Source organism: Fukomys damarensis, unplaced genomic scaffold (genome assembly GCF_012274545.1).
Source record: "Fukomys damarensis isolate Sample0158 unplaced genomic scaffold, DMR_v1.0_HiC HiC_scaffold_19, whole genome shotgun sequence".
NCBI lineage: Eukaryota > Metazoa > Chordata > Mammalia > Rodentia > Bathyergidae > Fukomys > Fukomys damarensis.
The window spans coordinates 56379745-56401430 of NW_022900931.1; the positions used below are offsets into that span (position 1 = coordinate 56379745).

Sequence of the window (21686 nt, forward strand, 5' to 3'; positions counted from 1 at the left end):
TGGTACCAGGATTGAACTTGGGTCCTTGCACTTGCGAGGCAGGCGGCAGAACCACTGAGCTAAATCCCTGGCCCAAAAAATTCAACATATTCTAAATTTCCACATGTGTCAGCCTAGGACAGCTTCTGATGCAGTAATAATAAAAATTGAACTCTCAGTGGCTTAGCACAGTGAGTCTTATTTCTTGCTCATTTTGCAGTCTGAGGCTGGCATTGGCTTCAGCATGACCCAAGGTGACTTCTTGCTCACCTCTGCCCCATCTGAGAAGCAAGAGAGAGTACATAGACAACTCGCAGCCATTCATGAAAGCCACGTGTGCTGGAAATAACACTTTGTCACTTCCCCTCCTATTCCTGTTAGCGGAAAATGGTCACATAGTCCCAGTCTGACCTCAGAGTCTCAGAAATGTACCCAGAACAAGGTAATGGGGTGGGAATCTTACAGCCAGACCTCTACCCAGGACTGCTCCTGGACAGATGAAGTTAGGCTGTGTGTGTGCCTGTGAATGTTTTTTTGATCGTTTTATTTGTTCATCCTCTTCCTCCTGCTGTTGGTTACCCTTTCACCTGATGCTTACTGAGCACCTATTATGTGCTCTTCTTTGTGCTGAGCCTTGGGTGTGGGGTGACGGGGGCCTGCCTCTAGGAGTTCTCCTGAAGACTGGTAGGGAAAACAGATAGTGCTGTGGTCAGCCACACGCAGGGCAAAAGCTCAGTGGGCAGTGGGGGCCGGGCTCGCCCATGAGGGGCTTTCAGTGGTGTCAGGAGGGGGAGATCACCTGAGGGAACATAGGGAGGTTCCTGGAGAGGGTATCAGGCCTGGTGTGTGGGTGGAGATGAACAGGAGGTGGAGGCGCCTTCCTCCCAGCTCCCGAGAGCCCTGGGGAATTCCAGCTAGTTGAGAATCTATTGAGACCCTGCCATCCACCACCTCCTAGGTGGGCTGGGCACCAAGAGGGGACCTGGCTGAAGGCCAGGAGATGGGTGAGGAAGGGGGCGGTGTGGAAAGGCTTGCTAATCCTCGGGAGAGGTCCTGGTGGGTCCTGGGGTAGTTCCCGGAAGGGAGTGCGCCAGGTGCGGTGGACAGGAGTGTGGACACCGGGGTTCCTCACAGCGCCCAGCAGAGCAGACGGGAAAACATGGCTCACATGTGTGTGACTCCCTCTTTCTTGGCGTTTTGTGAGTTTTCTAAATTTGAGAGGGGCATTTGGTGGCTTGTGTGGGTCCGTTTGGTGACATGCCGCGGAGAGTACACAGGCCGGAGTGGAGAAGTCTAGGGACTTCCCTGCCTTGTGGCCAGGCAGGATGGGCCCCAGACCCTCATCACATCACCAGATGCCTATAGGGCCAGGGGTCAGGAGAGCGCTTCCTCTGTCTGGCAGGACGAGGTGTAGTCCCTACGAGCACCCTTCTGCTGCACAGACCACTGCTGCAGTGGGATTTCTTGCACTGAAGCTACCCTGTAGTCTGCTGGCTTCAGTGAGCAGTGTTAGTACCATCGCGTGAGATATTTAACTTTGCATCAGTGAGCAAAGAATAATTAAAATATAATTAAAAGCATGACTTTTTCTAATTATTGGCTTTGTGTAACGTGTATTTAAAAACAAGACATCTGCACAGGCTTCCTTTTGAATACATCCAGAAACCAAGGGAGGGTAGTGTTTTAATTAAAAATGGATTATTTCAAAAACAGTTTAATCATCCTGTCATCAGAGGACTTAGACCTTATTAATTAACTATTGATAAGTAGATCTAAGTTTAAAATGTCTTTAATTCATGGGAGTAGTCTCTGGCATCGCCCTGTTAAGAATATTTTCTAGAACCCACTTCCTGTGTTTGGGATGTCGGCAGGAGGAAAGTTCAAGGCTCTTGGATCTCAGTCCCCTCTCCCGTCCTCTGTGGGCCCAGAGTGGCCATCCCGTCCCAGATCAGGGACAGTGGGAGAGCACCTGTGGCTGTCCTCATGCCCCCCCCCGCCCTGGAGAGAAAGTGACGTCTGTTCCCTGAGCGTGTCCTTCCTGTTCTAAACCTTGGCTGAACCCCTCTGATGGGTTCTCTAGGGAGCAGAGTCGCAAATATGCTGCAGATACCCTGAGAGTCCCTGGCCCCACCCGGGCGCTGGCAGCAGCAACTCCTCTCTTCAAAGCTGGTCTTTCTATAGGGGCATTGTGTGCAGAGCTCTCATCTCATTTATCATAGTAAGTGGTAAAGACTTGCAAAGTGATCATCGCATTCGTGTTGCTCCTTCAGCCAAGTGTACCTAAACTAATGCTTGGAGATGTGAGCAGGGAAGAAAGGCTCCTCAGAGCGGGCAGCGCACACAGGGTAGAAAGGGACCTTCTGCCCGGCCCTGCCCAGAAGAGCCTTTGACTTCCCTCCTGTTCGGGTCAGGCTCAGCCCTGGGCTTCGTGGTTCCTGGACGCTTAGCAGAACCTTTTCAAAGAAGAAACAGGCATCTTTCGTGGTCACCTTGGTCTTGCCCTCCTGGCTAGCGACTGTGGTTTTGGCTTCAGGCTGCCGGGAACATAGCTCCTCCTGGGTCCCTCCAGCCTGGGGTGGCCCGACTTCCTGCTGCAGAGTCCTGTGCTGACAGTGCCTGGAGTGGTCGATATGGATGCAGATGTGACGGGTGTAGCGCCTGCCTCTTCTCTTGCACCCCTTCTGCAGGGGGAGCTGGGAAGGAAGCTGTGGGCCTGGGACACAAAAGATGGATTGGATGGGATGCAGTTGGAGGGGCAGCAGGGAATTGCCCAGAGCTGGGGCTTGGCCTGGAGAGGGTGAGACTGTGCTTCGGGCATTAATCTAAAACATCCTTTTCTCAAGAGAGTTATTTCTGAAATGACATATTTGTGAAATATTTTTAAGATTATAAGGCCAAGGAAGAAATTCAATATTTAGAAATAAAGTAGTGCTAGCCTCTTTCAAAATAAAGCAAACATCCTAGAGAGATTCAAAAAGCAAAGTTCTTCCTTCCCTTAAAAGGATGACTTCGGGCTCCTGAACTGTCTGTGCTAGGTGGTATTTGGGGCGCTTGTTTCCTGCAGGCTCAGTATTTCAGGAACATCTATTTGGTGAGGATCTCAGGTTTTGTTTCTCCATGTAGAGAGAGGAAATGGAGTGTGAGGGCCCAAGGACCCCTCTAGGGCTCGAGTGGTGCTTTACAGCTGTGGGCTTCGTGTACCTGAGAGAGATGGTCAGTGCCCTGACAAGCTTCATCTAATGTCCCAGCCCTGCGACGAGCTGTTGAATAAGGCAGGTGGAAACCAGGTGTGGTGGCTCACGTCACCACAGCACCTGGGATGCCGAGGCAGCAGGGATCACAGCAAGTTCAAGGCCAGCCTGGGCTGTATAGTAAGTTCAAAGCCAGCTTGAACTACAAAGTACGATGACAGAGGGAGTCAGGGGAGAGAGAGAGGGGAGAGAGAGATTGCAGAAACATTGCCAAGCGAGACTCGTGCCAGTATTCTGGGCTGCAGAGGAGCCCCCACTAAGCCTGCTCTTGTGACAGGAGCAGAGCACCCTTACACAGGCTTGGCACCTGCCTGCCCAAAGCCCTCAGCAGCTGGGTTTACTGAAGTCGGCTTCATTCCCTGACTCCTGTCATCACCCCAGGACCTGAGGACTGAGGGGCCTCTTGTCCATGGGGTCCTTGTTTGGCCTGGTGTCCCCCGGTGGTGGAGCTGGGGAAAGGAACAGGCTTGGACACAGCGAAGAGCTTAGCTCCTGCTTGACTCATCTTCTTAGCTGCCAAATGGGAACTTGGGGAGATCCCCAGCCAGTCCTCCCATCCAGAACTAAACCCAGGCTTTTTCTCAAAGAAACCCTAGAGTATAATTCCCCAGCCATTCACATGACACTTTCATGGTCTCAGCCAAATCTGCATCCCACATCTGCTGTTATCTGCTTACTCGTTTTATTTAAGTTGACTCCTTTTTTATTGAAATGTTTTTAAAGAAAAGCTTTTTACCCTTGTCATGAATGAAACCCAAAGTATAATTTCCCAGTATAAACGGAAGGTAACATCTTAAAATAAATACTTAATGCATGAAGTAAATGTATTTGGCAGAGCACACATAATGTCTTCTCCTGGATTCTCATTGTGCTTTTAGAAACCTTAGCTTAAAGGAAGCCCCTGCCCTCCCTCACCCGCAGTCGCTCCCCAGGGAGCTCCCTGTGTACCTGGCTTTTCTCCTAAGAAGGGCAGAAGGTGGGTACAGGTGTTCTGTAGTGATAAAGTAACTTCTAGATTGTTTAAACTAGGATCATCTCCCAACCTGTGTAGAGCCTTTCTGCACCTCAGTCCTGTGGTCTGACCCCTCTGAGTGGTTCCTTCAGCACCCTGGTCCAGTTGAAAAGGAGGAGTTTGAGGTTTTAGGACCAAGCAAGGTGTTGTTGCTGGAGTTGGTGTGAGCAGTGAGATAGAGTCAGGTGTAAGCAGATGTGGACCTGAGAGTCAGGAGGACAGTGAGCAAATTCATATGTGTTTGCGTTCCTCTTCCAGAGCCTTCCAAGGCCAGGGCTCTCATACACGGTTTCCTCAGTTGTGTAGGGTTTCGGTCCCCCAAAGGGTCTCGTATTCACAGACCCAGAATTCCCCACTTGAGCCAGGTGCTGTGGACTCTCGAGTTGCTTCCTCCTCAGTGTTGTCATCCTCCCGGTACCCTGTCCCATGTGTCCTGTCCCTCTCTCTGGTAATCAGCGAAGAAGGTACTAGAAAGGGTTAGAATATGTCTGCACTGGAGAAAGGGTGGACCTGGTCCTAGCAGCCTCAAGAGTAGACTGAAGAGCTTCAAGCTACTTCATGTGTAAAGGATTCATGTTTGTTTGTTTGTTTGTTTGTTTGTTTTTTCAGACAGGGTCTCACTATGTAGTTGAGACTGACCTGGAACTCATTATGTAGCTAGCGCTGGTCTCGAACTCACAACGATCCTCCTGCCTCAGCCTCCCGAGTGCTGGGATTACAGGTGTGCGCCACCACTCCTGGCTGGGTCTTGCTATGTAGTTCAGGCTGGCCTTGAACTCACTTTGTCGCCCAGGCTGGCCTCAAACTAGTGGCAGTCCTCCTGCCTCAGCCTCCTCAGTGCTGGGATTACAGGTGTGCACCACCACACCTGGCAGAATTCATCTTTTAAGAAGTCAGCTCTCTAGGCCATTGTGCCAGGGCTCTTCAGCAAAGATAAAATAAAATGGTGCTCCACCTCGTGACTCCATCACGGTCAACTCAAGGCTGACTGATAAAGTATGAATAATAGAAAACCCTCAAAGATGGCAGAATGAATATAATCGCAGGGTAGGAAAAGCCTTCTTAAATTTGATGCCAAAAGAAGGAGCCTTGAAGAAAAAACATTAACACACGTGATCAATAAAAATGTAAATTATCTGTCTAGAAATGGCAGAAAGAAAATTAAAGGGAAAAGAGGGAAACTTGTTATATAGATGAGAGGCAAAAACCACTGCCGAGTGTCCTTCATATATAAATCCCTCAAGGATCAATAAGGAAAAGATGAACATTCACATTTTTCAAAAAGGAACAAGCCATTCAGAAAGGAATCAACGTGAGGAATAAGCACATAAGCGTGTTCCCACTTGCCAGTTCATCAGCGAAGCAGGGAAATACTTTGCAGTTTGCCAGCTGGATTCCCAGTCCTTTTGGAAGACAGGCCCTGACATGCACCACTCAGGACCCTCAGACATCTATGTGAGGGTTCTGGGGTCCATTTTGCAGAGCGTGCCTTAAGACTGGAAAATGTATCTATTCTCAGTGAGTCCACTTCTAGGAATTTCATCGGACAACAGTGAAAAAGCATATGGCCATGAATGTGCATCATAACACAGAGGTGAGAGTAACCGAGGTACCTGACAGCATGAAGCTGGGCAAGTAAATTGCAGGCTGTGGTACACCCAGCTGTACTTACTCAAAATTATTCAGTCACTCAGCAGAAACCCGCAGCTGAGCATCATCCTGGGCTCTGGGTGACATTCCAGGGTGGGCAAGAGAGGGTGGGTGGATTGATGCTCGCATGGTCAGTCGGACGAAGAGGTAGATGATGAATGCTAGAGATGGACACGTGGATGGGCAGGTGGACAGGTAGGTGGGTGATGAGGGAGAGATACAGAAATAGATGCCCAAGGATGGACGGTCAGGTGGGTATGTAGATGTATGAGTGAGAGAAACAGAGATAATGAAGGGTGGGTGGGTGGGAGAGTTAAAGCAGGAACAAGATGCCCTTCGTTCTGGGACTTGGGACAGGCCTCACTGTGAAGGAGGCGTTGGGGGAGAGATCTAAAAGGGAGGGAGCAAGGTGTGGATCCCTGGAACAGACCCTCTGGACAGAGACAGTAGGACTCACCCTGGGCCCCTGAGGTGGGAGCTAGTTTAGCTGGTCAGGAGTGGTGAGGAGGTGTGGACTAGAAGACCAGATGAGATGGTGGGTGAGAGAGAGAGGGGTGGACTGCTGAGAAGCCAGCATTGGATGTGAGCAGGGTAATCTTGTGATCCTGTGTGAGTTCTAAACGGGTCCCTTTGCTAGCCGGGCATGGTGGCGCACACCTGTAATCCCAGCACTCGGAAGGCTGAGGCAGGAGGATCGCTGTGAGTTCGAGACCAGCCTGGGCTACATAGTGAGTTCCAGGTCAGTCTCAATGACATAGTGAGACCCTGTCTCAAAAAATAAATAAATAAAATAAATTTTAAAAAATAAAATAAAAGGCTCCCTGTGCTGAGCATATTCTGTAGGGGACAAAGGTTAAAGCAGGGAAGCCAGCCAGACCACTATCGCCAGCTTTCAGACAAGAGTAGGTGGTGGCCTGTACCACGGAGGGAAGTGGCAGTGAAGTCGCACAATTCTAGACATAGTAACGGCATTTAAAATAAAAACATCATAGACATAGGAGGCCATGTCTCCTGACAAGGAATGTGTTCTTTCCTTAGACCTCAGCCAGGACTGGGTAGGGCTGTCTGCCCTTGTGTACCTCTCAGCTCAGTGTGGGCCCTGGGTGCGGGTGTGAAGTGGCGGGAACTATCAGACAGTGGGTCAGTGGGCATGACTACCGAAGGGCTAAAGCTGAGCCCACACACAGTCCTAAGGCACTGCATTTCTACTCAGCTGTTTGCTCAGCAGAGATGTGTGATTGTGTATGTGCCCCCAAAAGACCATGCAAGATATCCACAGCAGCATTATTCATAATAGCTGGGATGTGCAGACAGCCTGAATGTTCACGGATAGGAGAACGGAAAAGTACCCTGGGTTAGACTCACCCAGTGGAAAATGACCCAGCAATCAGAACGAACCACCAACCAGTACCTGCCACCCACACGGGTCTCACACACGGGATGCTGAGCAGTGGAAGAAGCCAAGACACAAAAGAAAACATACTGCTCGATCCCCTTTACAGAAAGTTCAAAGATAGGCAAATAATCTGTGGTATTAGAAGTTAGGCTCCTCAGCTGATGCAGTGGCTTATGCCTGTAATCCCAGCTGCGGGAAGCTGAGGCAGGAGGATCACAAGTGTAAGCCACACCGGGCAACCTCGCAACACAGCAAGAACTTGTATCAAAATAAAAAAATTTAAAAGGACTGGGAATGTTGCTCAGGGTGAAGGCCCTGGGTTTGATCCACAGTACTACCAAAAAAAAAAAAATAATAATCTGGCACTCATGAGGAGGAAGGCCTGGGAAGGGACGGGGGACCTGGGTGTGGAATCAGTCGATGCCAGCTCGCTGGTCAGTGTCCTTAGGGTTTGTGTTCTTTCCGGTATATATGTCGTATTCCCATAAAAATAACACTTGGGAAAAAGTTTATAGCTAATTACTCTTTTAAACCTGTGTTTATGCATTTTTTTTTAAATGCCCGGAAGGATGTTCAACAAAATATTTGTTAGATTATCACTGGGTGATAAGATTGTGGGGTTTTTTTTTTTTTCTGTGTATTTTCTAAGAATTTCTTGTGTAAGAATTTCTACAATCTCTTCTGTGTGTATATTTCTATAATTTATTAGCAGACTGCCACAGTCAGAACATTGACAACTAAGGAGATATGTTTTTTTCCAATAACTGATACCAAGGAACTCAGAAATTCAGCCTAATCGAGCATGTCAAGAATAAAGGGGAAGATTTGTTAATTGAATGTCATGTTATGTCCTCAGTTATGCTTAATACAAGATAGGCAATTTAGAATTCCCAATTATCCAATTAAAATGCTAATTATCTCATTCCTTGATAAGGCCTCTCCTGGAGAGAGGGTGAGCCGCTTTCTCTGCCTGGTCTCGGATCCTGTCTTCTTACCATGACCGATGCAGTCTTTGCCTCTGCCCTTGCCTCTGGTTGGGGGATCCTCTTCCAGGGCCCCTGCGGTCCAGCAGCTTCTCCCAGGACACCAGCTGTTGCTTCCCACTAGCCCCCCCGGGGCCCCTTTGCCCTGGATTGGGTGTGACCAGTTGTACTTGAGACCTATTTCAGCTCAGCCTCAGCCTGGGCTCTGTGGTCAGGGCTCTGGAAGGTGTTATCCATAGCATTATCCACCCGCCAGATTTGCCGAGCACAAAGCCTTTCCCTGAGTGATCTCCTTCAGTCCTCACAGCAAAGCCTGAGGTGGATGTTATTTCAATCTCCACTTACTGAGGCTTTGGAGGCCTCCGTGTCAAGATCATAAACTTTGTGATCAGAAACCTTGCACAGGCCAGGCATGGTGGTGCAGTCCTTTTATCCCAGCACTCTGGGAGGCTAAGGCAGGAGGACTGCAAGTTTGAGCCCAGCCCGAGCAAGTGACTCAGCAAGACCCTGTCTCAAAATAAAAATTTTAAAAGGGCTAGGGTTGTAGCTCAATGCAAAGGCCCTGAGTTCAATCCCCAGTACAAAAGGAAAAAACCCTGAACAGACTCCATGCCCAAACTCAGATTCGATGGCTTCTGTGACTATAATATATCATTGTTCTAAGCTCCAGGTTCCTCATCTGTGAAGTAGGAAAATCACTCCTCCCCCAAAGGATTGTTATAAGTGCTGAATGCTGCTGGGGGCTATTCACTTTCTTCCATTAGAGTGGCTGTGTAACCTGCCCAAAGTCTCAGCTGAGTAGGCAGCAGGGCCTGGATTGGATTAGTCTGCAGAAGTCTCAAGACCCTGGATGCCTGTAACTGTGCTGGCTGCACCTTAGGGCATCCTGGTGGAGAGGCATTGTCCCGGTTAAGTCCTCTCAGCCTGAGGGCTGGGACTAGGATGAGCATGGTAGGAGGAGGAAGTAAGGAAGCTCCAGGGGTACAAGGCAGCAAAAAAAGCTGCTAGAGGCAGAGGTGCCACTGCAGATTTCCTGAGTCCTCGATGCTGCCACACCCACGAAGGCTGTACTGTGAGGCTGGCTGGCCCCCTGCTGGCACTGGTTTTATTAATAATGCATGCATTGCTGGTTTCAGTACAAGGCTTCAAGCCAGTCCCTTCTTAGTAACATACAGCGTGAATACCAGTTGCTTGTTTGAAATCTACTCAGTGCCTGAGTAGTGGCTCATCCCTACTACCTCTGTGTTTGTCCTCATCCGGGGCCTGGGGACGGGAGGCCCAGACCTCGGTCTGCCTATCCCAGTGTCTGCCTTTCAGAAGACCCACGAAGAAAGTGAGCTCAGAGCCCTGGGCAGGTGGCTGGACCTACCAGGTAGCATCACAAGGGTGGTGTGGGCCCTTTGGCCGGGAGCCTCTGGATGACCTGTTGGTCACCTCAGAAGAAAGGAGGGGGCACCTTCCACCCTCCGCCTGGGAATTCAAGGATAATTTGGTACTGCCAATTCCATGTGAGAGAAGTTTACCTCCTGCTGACTCTTCTGAGGGACTGGCTCTGTGTTCTCATTGCTGCTGCTTCTAATTTGGGGAAGCAAGAACCACTCCTGTGGCTTTTAGATGAGTCCCAGTGCTGCTGTCTTTAAGACTGTGTTTTTCTTCCTCTGAAAAGGATTTCCTTTAGTAAGTATATAGATTTTCAAAAAGTAGATCACATTCATTAGATAATTATGGTCATTTATACCCAGAAAATAGCTCAGTCACCAAATAAAAATAAACGCAAATTAAGTTACTCAAATGAGGGCCGGGATTTAGCTCAGTGGCACTGCGCCTGCCTTGAAAATACAAGGTTGTGAGTTTGATGCCCAGCACACATGCAAAAAATGGTAAGAGTTACTCAGAGCTGAGCATTGTGGTGCACACCTGTAATCCCAGACACTGGAAGGCTGATGCAGGAGGATCACAGGTTTAAACCCCGCCTGGCCAATTTAGTGACTTAGTGAGATTTTGTTTCAAAATAAAAAATAGAAATTAAAAAAGAGCAGTGGATATAGCTCCATGCAAAGGCTGTGGGTTTAATTCCCAGTACTGCCAAAATTTTAAAAAATAATAATTATAATGATACATGCATGGCACCATTACTTGGCCAAAAACATTGTGAGACACTTAGTGCTCCCTACGCATTCCCCTTTATACATACTCAAGGCGCTGTTCCATCCTGAGGAGGTGAGACTCCTGGGTCAGCTTACCTTGAAAGCACAGGCAGCCTGAAGGAAGCATGGCCGAGATGCCCCTTACCAAGTAGGAAGCTTGCTCGTGTGCATGGGTCCTGGGGCTGGTACAAGGGTGCGAGTTCTCTCTGGTAATGTCCTGGAGGTGCTGTGGGATCCCATGAAGAACTTGGCTGCCCTGGGCTTTGCTGTAGCGAGTGTTCCAGGCCTCGGATCTCGGCGGGTTCTTTCTGGTTTTCAAGGCTATTTCCAAAGCCCAGTGCTAAGTGTCCACATCTGCCTCTCATGCCACCTGAAGGAGGGATCTCTGTCCTACGGACTCCCTTTGACAGTGACAGTAGCTCCCAGCTCCCAGCACTGTGCTCATCATGAGCCAAGCACACAATGCCCAGTCATGGTACTGGCATAGCAGCTATGGAAGGGAGGTACCACCATCGTCCCCTTTGTACAGTTGGGAAGACAGAAGCAGGAGACCATACAGCTGGCAAGTCACACAGCCAGGATGTGCCTTCCAAGTCAGTGTTGAGCAGAGGCTGAGAAGGCTGGGTATGTGGGGCCAAGGGCCTACAGGAAGGGACTGGGCAGGGTGCTCCTCAGCTCCCACTCTCCAGCCCCTGTAAGCAGTATCTGGACTACCATTCTCCTGAGCACTCTGCTTGGCCCATGGTCTCTGCCATCCCTGCTCATTTTCCCCTCTTTGTGTCTGTTCCTGTCACTCTCCACTTCTGTGGACCCGAGATCCTTCAAGCGCCAGCCCAGTGAATGATGTGACCAAAGCCACCTCATTGACCTCATTGGCCTCGGCTGCTGGTGCTCACAGCTTGCACTGATAGCTTGGCCAACCCTTGCTGCCTGGGCAGTGCTCTGCCATTATCTTGGGCAGCTAATGTATTTTATGGGGCAATGGCTTATCTTCCTGTTAGATGATAAACCTTTGAGAGCAGGATCTGGGCCTGGTGCCCAGGAACGCTCCACAGGCTGGATTTGTGGGTCCCAGGAGAAGGACCAGCAGTGCTGTCCCTGGAGAACTGGCTTCCGCAGATGTGGGCCTGGGCACTTGCGGCTCTTGCCCCATTCGTCATCTGCAGGCACTGACAAATGGGCCTCCCCGTTGTCACTGTAGCAGCTCCCCCCACCTTGTTATTCAGAGCACACACTCTCCCAGGTTACTTAAGGGTTCTCATTTACGCCTGGATACAAAGCATCTTCCACCCAGGGCTGCTTGGGAGAAATTTATAGGCAAGGGAGCAGGGCAGCAGGGACATATGGGAGGCTGGTTGACTGGGACATGGGCAAATTCAACCCCCTCTACCCTTCAGGAACCCCCTTGCTGCCAGGGAAGGTTCCCCAGTGCCTGATTAGGGTGTGCCACACATACCCCCACCTTGCGGGAGAGAAGGAGGGAGCTGGGCTGGCTAGGCCCAATGCTGTGCTTCTGCTGCACGTGTGAATCCAGATTTATGGAAAGAGCAGGTGGCAGCGGTAGCAGGAGATGGTGACGCTCCTGCCTGTCTTTCTGTCTGCTGTCCTCTCATGGGAAAAACTATTCATTTCTAGACGTTTGAGTTTGATTCTTCCTAAAATCTACCTGTTCTTTTCTCACACTGTCCTTTTAGGTATTAATTATTTCATGTGTTCAAAGTCTCTGATGATTCTGTTATCAGAAGCCCTCAGGGATCTCAGCCTGCTATTCGTTGTAGCTGTAAACTCCACGTGGCATGTCTTGTGTCAGTGCGCTGTGTGGATATGCTGAGTGCATAGGTGTGTCGTGCTGTATGGCTAGTTTGTGCACGCGCGTACGTGTGTGGTACGTTGCTGTGGGTACCCGTGTGGTCTGAGTGTATATAAGCGGATCCTAGTTGTCCCAAGTCAAGTGTGTGGCCGTCTGGTTTGACTTGTTTCAGCTCCTGCCAGGGACTCTAGATATTCACAGTCAGGGACCAAGTTTTTTGTGACTTTCCCAGGTTGGGTATTTTCTAGACCATCCAGGTCATTCACATTTGAACCAGAAACCCATAGGGGACAGACCTCGCTTATGAATTCAAGGACAAATGTTTGACATTCACACTCCTGGCTACCTGCTGCGTGCCATTGAATTTTTTCCAAGGCCCCCCTTTCTCTGAGAGTGCATCCGAACGCCAGTCCCAGTTTTATGGTAGGGGTGGAGATCTCAGTGCAGTTCCCTGCCTCTCACATGCCCAAGGCTTTGTCACTGTCCCCACATTGCATTTGGAGCCAAGGCTTCTAGGACTCCAAGACTGACCTCTGCCTTCTCCCTTCCTTTCTCATGAGCGCTGTTCTTCTTGCTGTGTGTTCTGCAGCCCCTCTGTGTGCAGAGGTGGGAGGGTTTCTGGGCTACTGCTGTGCCATCTGCTCATGTGCTCTGGTTCCAGAGCGGGCAGCTGGTAGACCACAGCAAAATGCAGCCATGGACTTGCATCAGTGAGCATGTTTTCACTTGTATCAGTGCGTGCGTGCACATATGTAGGGATATGTGTCTTGTGCATGAATGTGTGCATTTGTGCATGTGTCTGTTGGAGTCTGCTTGTGTGTGCACATGCGTGTCTGTGTGTGCACCTGTGTCTGTGTACACTCGTGTTGTGCCATATGTTTCCTGAAGGTATAGAGAGGTCTTTATTCAGTGTCCTCTGTGGCCATCACTGTGTGAGCCAGCAGTGGGAAGTCACATCAGTCTGTTCTTGGGGTCCCTGCTTGCTGAGCTCAGATAGAGCTTCATATTGCCTCCACATCAGGATTGTAGTCCCAGCTAGGAACACCCACTTCTTAGTCCTCAGCCCTTAAAGATCAGATGTGTCACACTTCTCTCCATAGGCTCCTGAGCCGCGGTACTCGCCCCAGGACCGAGGTACCTTTTTATGCACCCCATCCCAGGCCCAAAGTCTACAGAAAATGTGGCGCACGTCACCTACCTATTCTTAGCCCCAAAGAGCCAGTATGTTTTCATGTCCAGAAAGAAAAAATCATTTAAGCCAGCTATAATGGCTCATGCCTGTAATTCCAGCACTTAAGAGGCTGAGGTAGGAGGACAGTCTCAAGTGAGTTCAAGGTCAGCCTGAACTAGACAGCAAGATCCTGTATCAAAAAACAGAGACAAAAACAAAAATGTTTAAAACATAATTTAACGTGTTCTGCTAGCTTGAACCACCGGTGGTGAATGCATGACTGTCCCATCGGGCAGCTTGGACCACTGGTAGTACAAATGGATCTGATCATTTTTATCCATCTTGTTACTAATAAAAAGCCACCCAGTTGGGACACTCATGCATGTCTCAGCAGGGTGGTTCAAGCTTTCCAGCAGTGAGACATATGAATTACAGCCCCATTGTGAACCTGTTAAATTAAAACTAGGTGCTGAAGTCCAGCGTGAAGAACATCTCCTCCACGCCAGAGTGAGCATTCAGCCTGTGGTGTCTCCTCCCAGCTCCTCCAAGGGATGTGGGGACGTGTCAGTATGGCTGGCAGAAATGCCCCAACTGGGCTGTAGTTTGCAGGCCAAAACTGGATCAGCCTTCCCTTGGTTGGGCTTCTGTATGCCATACCTTGCACTTGAAATTGCTTTTTTGCTTTCCCAGAAGCCAGGGAGACAAGGAAGGTCTAAGGAGTCTGTAGTGGGGAACCTTGTGCAGGAGAGGACAACCACGTACCCCAGTCTCTGTTGTAGAATACGCTAGTTCACCCGCCCAGGCCAACAACAAGGCTGTCCCTCCATCTATCCTTTCTGAAGCCAGCCAATCCTAGGATAGCCTGTGGTCATCTGCAAGTCACCTGCCCTAGCTGAGGCCCATTGTCTCCATTCCCTTGAGCTTGTCCATGTGGCCCCTGAAGTTAACTTCTGTTGGGGTCGGGTTGTGTCTCCCACAGTGGACAGAGCACTGAGCTCTGTGTAGCCTTTGTATATAAAGAGGGGGCCGATTCTGAGGCTGCTTGTGGCAGGATCACTGGCTGCAGCAGGCCCTGGCCTCTGCTGTTGTGACTTGGCCCTCTTGGAACTGAGGCAGAAACTAAGAGCAACTACCTGAGTGCTCTCCCTTGACTACGGGGCCATCTGAAAAGGGAATCGGGCCTCACTGCACCTCCCCAGCAGCCTCTGATATGCTTCATGTTGAGAAAGCATTGCACTCACAGTTACCCAATTATCCTGTAAGGTTTGTAAGGCAAGTCTGAAAGCCGACTGAATCTCGCAGAACCATTTCTGCATAACAACTACTTAATACCCAATCATAACAATTATGCATAATTTGTGTTTACTGTGCCTGGAAGATTAAACTCCTCCACACAGACATTCTCTAAAACAGGCCTAGAACGTGCAAGGCAAGCGGGGCTGCCACTTGGCGTGCCTACAGGCAACCTTCAGTGCTCTGCAGACAGCCTCCCTGGTGCTGGAGGGGCAGAGCAGGGACTGCCAGGGCCTGCTTCTCAGCCAGAGCCCCTCGAGGGCCAGGCCCAGCTGAGGCCTGGCAGGGAAGCCATTGCCTAGACCTTGGAGAAGGAGGGAGAGCAGCTGGCTGCCGTTGCCCCTCATCAGCTGGTTTCTGCAGAGGCGGAGCAGCTAGTGTGCCCTAAAGACCAGGGCAGAACCTGGGGAGCAGCTCAGTCCCTGAGAGCTCAGGGTCTCATGCAGAGATGAGGCCCTGAGGTCCTGGGGCATGCATGGAAGGGCCCTGGATCATGCAGCTGCCTTCAGAATCAGCATGGCTCCTGGAGCCATCTCCACAATCCACCCCTAGGGGACCCAGAGACATCTCCCTGCCCCCATGGGCTCTCGCCCCCACTGCCGAGTCTTGCCGAGGCTGGGCCATTGTCCTCTGCAAGCTCATCGCTCTTCTGGGCTTGCAGGGCTCTCCTGGAGGCCTGCTCTGGTACTGCTCTGGGCCTAAGGCCAAGGTTCTGTCTTTCCCTCCAGACTTTGCTGCTGGGTCCTGCTCAGGTGGGGAGTGGAATGACTGCTTCCCCAGGTAGCAAGAAGCAGGGCCTACTGCCCAGACCTGCAGGGATCCTGCCCTCAAAGCTGCCTACCCCACAGGACAGCACTTGTGCCAGAAAGGATCATGGTTTTCCTTATCCATGTGTCCAGTGCCTCCTGGTGTCGCAGGTGGTGGCCACTTGACCCAGAGTCACCGGGAGACCCTTCCAGCTCTACAGAAACATGTGACCCCTACCCCAGCCTGTATCACATGGCCAGCGCTCCAGCAGTCTGTCTGTCCTCCTAATGAGTGATGGGACAGCCGGACTAGTGAACTCCCCCAGCTGGGGGCTGAGCCCTGCGGTGTCCCTATTTTCCTCCGTTGTACACACTGACCTCTGTGCTTCTGTGGCCCGTGGCTGACCTGGACTTACAGACTCATACAGAGCACTTGGGCCATCTTGGGGACACCGCAGAACAGGGTCTGGACTGAGGCTCTGCACTTAGGGCTGGGGCCCTACGTGCTCCAGTGACCTCACCTTCATGTCACTCTCTCCTTGCAGCCTGTTCCAGCACTATTGCTACTCTCGGGGCGGCATGCGCCATAATTCCTACACCTGCATCTGCTGCAGGTAGGTGCATCGTGGATCTCACAGGAGGGGGACGGAGGAGGTGGAAGGGCTCCCCCTTTCCCTGGTCACGGGCACTTGCTCACACACACCCACACCAGCGCCTGCCACCGAGCCTGGAAGTCAGACTCACTTCTGAAGCCCTGGGACCGAGGGGGCCTCTGCTCACCAAGCCCGATGCCAGGTGGAGGAGGCAGCGCAGCCTGCCCACTGCAAGAGGCCTGACTGCAGTCCCATCCCCAGCTGGTGGACATTGGAGCCGAGTGTGAGGGGGCCATAGGAGCACACACAGCGCTGGGCCAGGCTGGGAGCTGAGGCCGGGCAATGTCCGTGTGCAGCAGGTGTGAAGTGTGTCAGTGAGGGGCTGCAGTTGTGTGTCCTCGTGGGTGTGTGTGGAGCCTTCCCGTGTGGCGCACAGGGACCATCTTCCTGGTGGCGGAGTGGGCTTAGTCCTGTAGTGTGTACATCGCCATAGGTGTTCACTCTGTGGCTGAGGGGCTCAGTGTATGTCACCTGCGCGTGGCTGGGGTGCTTGGAGGAGCTGCGGGCACCGCTGCAGTCTCCAGGGGAAGGCACAGTTGAGTGGGTGTCTGGGTGTGACGGCACGGGCATGTGGCCCCTCGTCTCTGAGGCTCACCCCATCTCATCTCCCCAGCTCTTCCCTGCTCGGCCAGGATGGAACTGGACGGCTGGGTTGATGTGCACGGCCTCGCACATGAATAATACATGGGAACATCTCGGTCCTTGGAAACGCTCTTCTCTGGGGCAGAGAAAGAAAAATCATTATTTCTTCTTTTATGATTCCTGAGGCTCCTAAATGGGGCCATAAATATTACACCTAGGTGGGGTGTTGTTTTCCCCTCTTTGGACAGACTTAAAAGTCCTTTTTTTCTTAAAGGCGTCACTCATTAGGGAAGCTCTCTGTAGCAGAGAAGCAAAGAGCTGTTGGCTTCCTGTCTCCATCACCTTAGCCAGGGGCCTTCCCACAGAACGCCTCTGCCTTTTACCACCGGGAAGGGAGGGTCTCCCATGCCCTTCCCCGGGCCCATGAGCTGCTGCTCCCCTTTTCTGTTCTTTACATGTGCTGCCCACATTCTCACCCTCAGAGGGCAGCTGCCTGAGCTGTACTCGGCCATGAAGCCCTGCAGGTGGCACTTGTGTGAGCCGAGGGTCTGGCACCAGCTCTGAGCAAGGCTGTGTGACTGGTCCAGCCACACCTTTGCTTCTGTTGCCATGGGTGTGAGTTAGGGCTTCAGCCTCCCAGGGCCCTCTGGATAGGGCCAGGCCTCTGACCTCTCTCCTGGCTCTTCTCAGCGGTGAGAATGCAGCTGTACTGCACTATGGACATGCTGGGGCCCCCAACGATCAAATGATCCAGGATGGAGACATGTGGTAAGTGAGGCCAGCCCTGGCCCCAGTTCTGTGTGTGAACAGCCCACCCACCCTAGGTTGGACTCTCAGTGTCAGGGCTGAGCAGGAGCCTCAGTGTCCCTGTCCTGAGAGAGAAGGCGGCACTGAAGTCCTTAGACCTACACAGCATCCTCTCCAGCGCCAGTATGCTGCCACCTGCAAGGAAGCACTGTGGGGTTGGGGATACACAGTCCCTGTGCAAAGCACATGGGGAGGGGTCTGTGGCACCCACAGATGAGATCCCTTACTAGTGTCAGGGCTGAGCAGGAGCCTCAGTGTCCCTGTCCTGAGAGAGAAGGCGGCACTGAAGTCCTTAGACCTACACAGCATCCTCTCCAGCGCCAGTATGCTGCCACCTGCAAGGAAGCACTGTGGGGTTGGGGATACACAGTCCCTGTGCAAAGCACATGGGGAGGGGTCTGTGGCACCCACAGATGAGATCCCTTACTCAGTTACATGATAGGTTGGACTCTCAGTGTCAGGGCTGAGCAGGAGCCTCAATGTCCCTGTCCTGAGAGAGAAGGTGGCACTGAAGTCCTTAGACCTACACAGCATCCTCTCCAGTGCCAGTATCCTGCCACCTGCAAGGAAGCACTGTGGGGTTGGGGATGCACAGTCCCTGTGCAAAGCACATGGGGAGGGGTCTGTGGCACCCACAGATGAGATCCCTTACTCAGTTACATGATGCCCTTGCCATCCTCTCTGCCACCAGATATCTGCCAAGACCAGCCCATGCAGCACTGAGCTCCCAGGAGGCCCCCAGATGTTGAGGCCCAGGGCTCAGCCATAGCCCTCTTTTGACTCCTCTAACTGGCAGAAGGGGTGCCCTGTCCCTCTTGGTTCTCTGGCGCCTTTCCATTCATTGCTGTACACTTGAATGAGGCTCCTTCAGAGTTTAGCTCTTGGACAGTGTGGCCTGGGCCTAGGTGGCTCTTGGCTTCCTTCTGCTCAGCCTCTTGCACTCACTCTCCAGGCTGGAGTTCTGGTGGTGGCTGTTCTGGTCCCTGGCCTGGCCTCCCCTGGTGGGCCTCAGCCCTCCCACAGGGTCAGTGGGAGCCTGTGGCAGCCCTGCCACATCCACTGAGAGTTGTGAGTGTGCATGTACAGACCAACGATGACCAGCCACCCAGAGAGGCGGGCAGGTCAGGCCTGGGGGCCTGTAGGGCTGAGGCCCAGAGGGACCCTTGAGGTGGCCCAGCAGCCCTGCTGCTCACCAACCACCTGCCTGACCACAGGCAAGGCCTCAGCATCCATCTCCCGGCCTGCCTGGCTGCACCGACGCCACAGAACCTGTGGCCTATAGGCTGCACTAAGCCCTAGGGATTGTAGGCCAGTGCCTCGTCTGCAGAGCTGTGCAGGGCTGCCTCCAGGGCCTCATGGATAGTCAGAGCAGAGCCCAGCACCCTCCTAGAGGGCTGCAGGCCAAAGGCATATGGAGGCCCTGACAGGGCTCCCCCTGTGTGTCTCAGCCATCGCTCACCCTGACCCCACACTGCTTCACCCCAGTGTGTGGAGGAGTAACTGAGTCACAGGAGTGTGCCAGGCTCGGGCGTGGGGCCGGTGGGATGTGGGGAGAGATCTGGCTTCCTCAGACTTAGCTCAGCTGGAGACCAGGGAAGGGGAGGATGGAGCCACCACCTTGACCATGGGTGGCCCCAGGGAGACTACCTGGTCTCCTCAGGGACTCTCATCTTCTGCTCTTTGACCTAGTGGCTCATTCTGACTGGGTAAGGAGGACAGCACACAGGAGCCCAGTCCCAGGGAGGAAGCCATCTACACCAGGAGGTCCCCGCTGTCCTGGGGGTGGCCTGGCTGGCTGGAGAGCCCCACCCCAGAGCCATGTGGCCATATGTTGCTCTCTTCCTTGAGCCCAGCTCACTGCAGGGGAAGCAGCTGGCTCTTCCCTCCCGCCTCATCCACCCAAAGGGTGTCTTCAGCACTTGAGAAGCCAGAGGGCAGGGTCCAGGCCAGGACGCTCCTCGTATCAGGCTTCCTCTTGGCCTGGGTGCTGCGGCCTTGGCTCTCAGAGGTAGCACATGGCACCTGCGTCTCCCGGTGCAGCTGTAGACATCCTGGAAAGCCCACGGATGTTCATGCCAAGCTCAAATTGGTGATTTTGTTTTGCTAGTGCTAACTTTGAAATGTAGCCAGTAGAATAATTATGAGTTTATTATAGTCAATTTATTATGCAGCATTTAGAACAACATGTTTTGTTGATTACTGCTACTGCCAGATTGCCGGCGGCATTTATAATCCATTGTTTTATTGAAATTGATCTGCTGAGCGCCTACTGCGTTCGGTAAATAATAAATCACTCTGTTATCCCAACATAAAAGCCACGGTACTTCATCACAAGGTATGAAACCAGAAGGTAAATGTAGCGCAGTGTTTTCCCCAAAGCTAAATGGGCACCAGTCTCAGTGGTGGGCTCTGGGTCCGTCTTTGACATTGAGATTGAGTAAAAATGCCTGAGAGATATTTTAACATTTAGTAATGGAGAGGGGAAGAGGAATGGTGAGGGGAGGCCATCTCTGGGAGGCTGCACTGCATGATCCTGAGCTCAGAGCATCTCCAGATCAAGTCCTTGCTTCCCTGCCCCTGGCTGAGCAGCTGCCCCTCTGAGTCTTGTTGTTCCCATCCATTACTTAGCAGTATGCCACCCAGCTCGGGGAGATTCAGGGATGCTAAATGCAAAGTACCACTCATGGGGCCTGCACAGTGTGAGCCCTCGAATGGCAAGAGGTACAGCACCATTTATCCCCGCCTGAGCCAGGCAGACTGGGGCCAGTTTGTGCTCTTGGGCCCCAGGCGCACTTGCCCTCGGTAGCCTGGCTTATTCATACAGCTCTTGAGTTACATGGCCTTCTGGCTTTGTGTTTTCAGCCCCAACATCATCTTCTCGGGCACATGTGCCAGGTGGGGCTTGAGGCCCTACCGCTCCACTCCCACCTCTTTGCCCTCAGAGTAGCAGGTGCTTCCCTGGAGCCCAGCCAGAGGCCACTGTCAGCCTCTCTGGGCCACAGTCCTCACCCACCAGGGCCTGTAAATCGGACACACGGGATCATACCACAGGTCAAGCTTGTCAGCCAGAAATGGAGAAACGCATTCAAAGGTCACTTCTTACCCCAGGCCAGTGGCACCTGAGCCTCTACCAGTTTCTCAGGGACAGGTCCCACCCCCGCTGTTCTGCAGGGATCCAGGGAAGGATCAGGAATGTGGTGTGGCTTCTAACTCTTGGGGGTCTTCCCTTGGCTTGGTCCAGAGCCGTGAGACCTCGTGTAGCTGGGAAGCCTCTGGGGTTTTTCTGTGGCTCCCAGAACCCTTTCTGGCTGTGTCCCTGGGGTTCCCCATGAACCCCACCAGCAGGTCACTGTCCCAGAGAGCCATTAGTTGCTTTTGTTTTCCTTTTTAAAGCAAGCAAGCAAGCTTCTAAAACAGGGTTATAAAAATGCGCTAATAAATGCTTTCCACATGTTCACACAAAGAATGGTATCTAACAAGGTCACCAGAGGCCCTTCTAAGTAGGAGGCCCTGCTGCATCCTGTCCTGAGCAAGTGGGTGTGAGCACACGGTGGCTTGGACTTCCGCTCGGTCATCTCACAAACCCGTGTGCTCTGCCCTGTCCTCCTATATAGCCAGCTTGGGCTGTGAACACCAGATCCCCCAGGCAAATGGAGGCTCTAAGGGCCAGCAAACAGCGCCTGGGTCACTCTTGTGCAGGACTCCAGATCTGAGTTTGCAGCTTCTCATCTCTGCTGATCTTTAGATGGGCTCAGCCCACAGGGCAGAAGTGGTAGAGGTCCAAGATGTACCTGCAGTGGGCTCTAATATGGAAAGCAGCTGGGGTATTCATCCTCACCTGCCATCTCCTGCCTTTCCCACCATCAGATCAGATAGCAGGATTGAGAGCTGTGGCCTCCTTTTGAGCCTTCTAGAACACAAGTCCAAGATGTGCAGGCCAGTATTGTCTACAGTAGGCAGGAAGGATACAGTTGGTTCCTGGTGACCTCAGGCTTCCAGCATTTGGCCAGAAGAGGGCAGTGTTGTCTCAAGACCAGGACAGGACCTTTCTCTGGGTGGGTAGTGGTGGACTGTGTTGGCACTGGGTGGGTGAGGTGGACCTGCACCCCCACTGGGGAAAATAGGCCAGTGCCAGTGCCACAGTCAGTGGTTTGCTGATGTCCCTCCTCTTTCCATGCTGTGGCCTAGAGCAGCGATGGTGAACCC

The 21686-nt window shown here is 52.2% G+C and overlaps 1 protein-coding gene across 1 annotated transcript in view; it reads left to right on the forward strand.

The window, feature by feature from the left end:
* Pepd (peptidase D) overlaps window positions 1-21686 on the forward strand; it is a 120128-nt gene that overhangs the window by 80458 nt on the left and 17984 nt on the right. The window contains exons 10-11 of the mRNA XM_010631822.1: window positions 15984-16052; window positions 17364-17441. Of these exons, the coding sequence (XP_010630124.1) occupies window positions 15984-16052; window positions 17364-17441 (147 nt within the window). The remainder of the gene's footprint in view (window positions 1-15983; window positions 16053-17363; window positions 17442-21686) is intronic.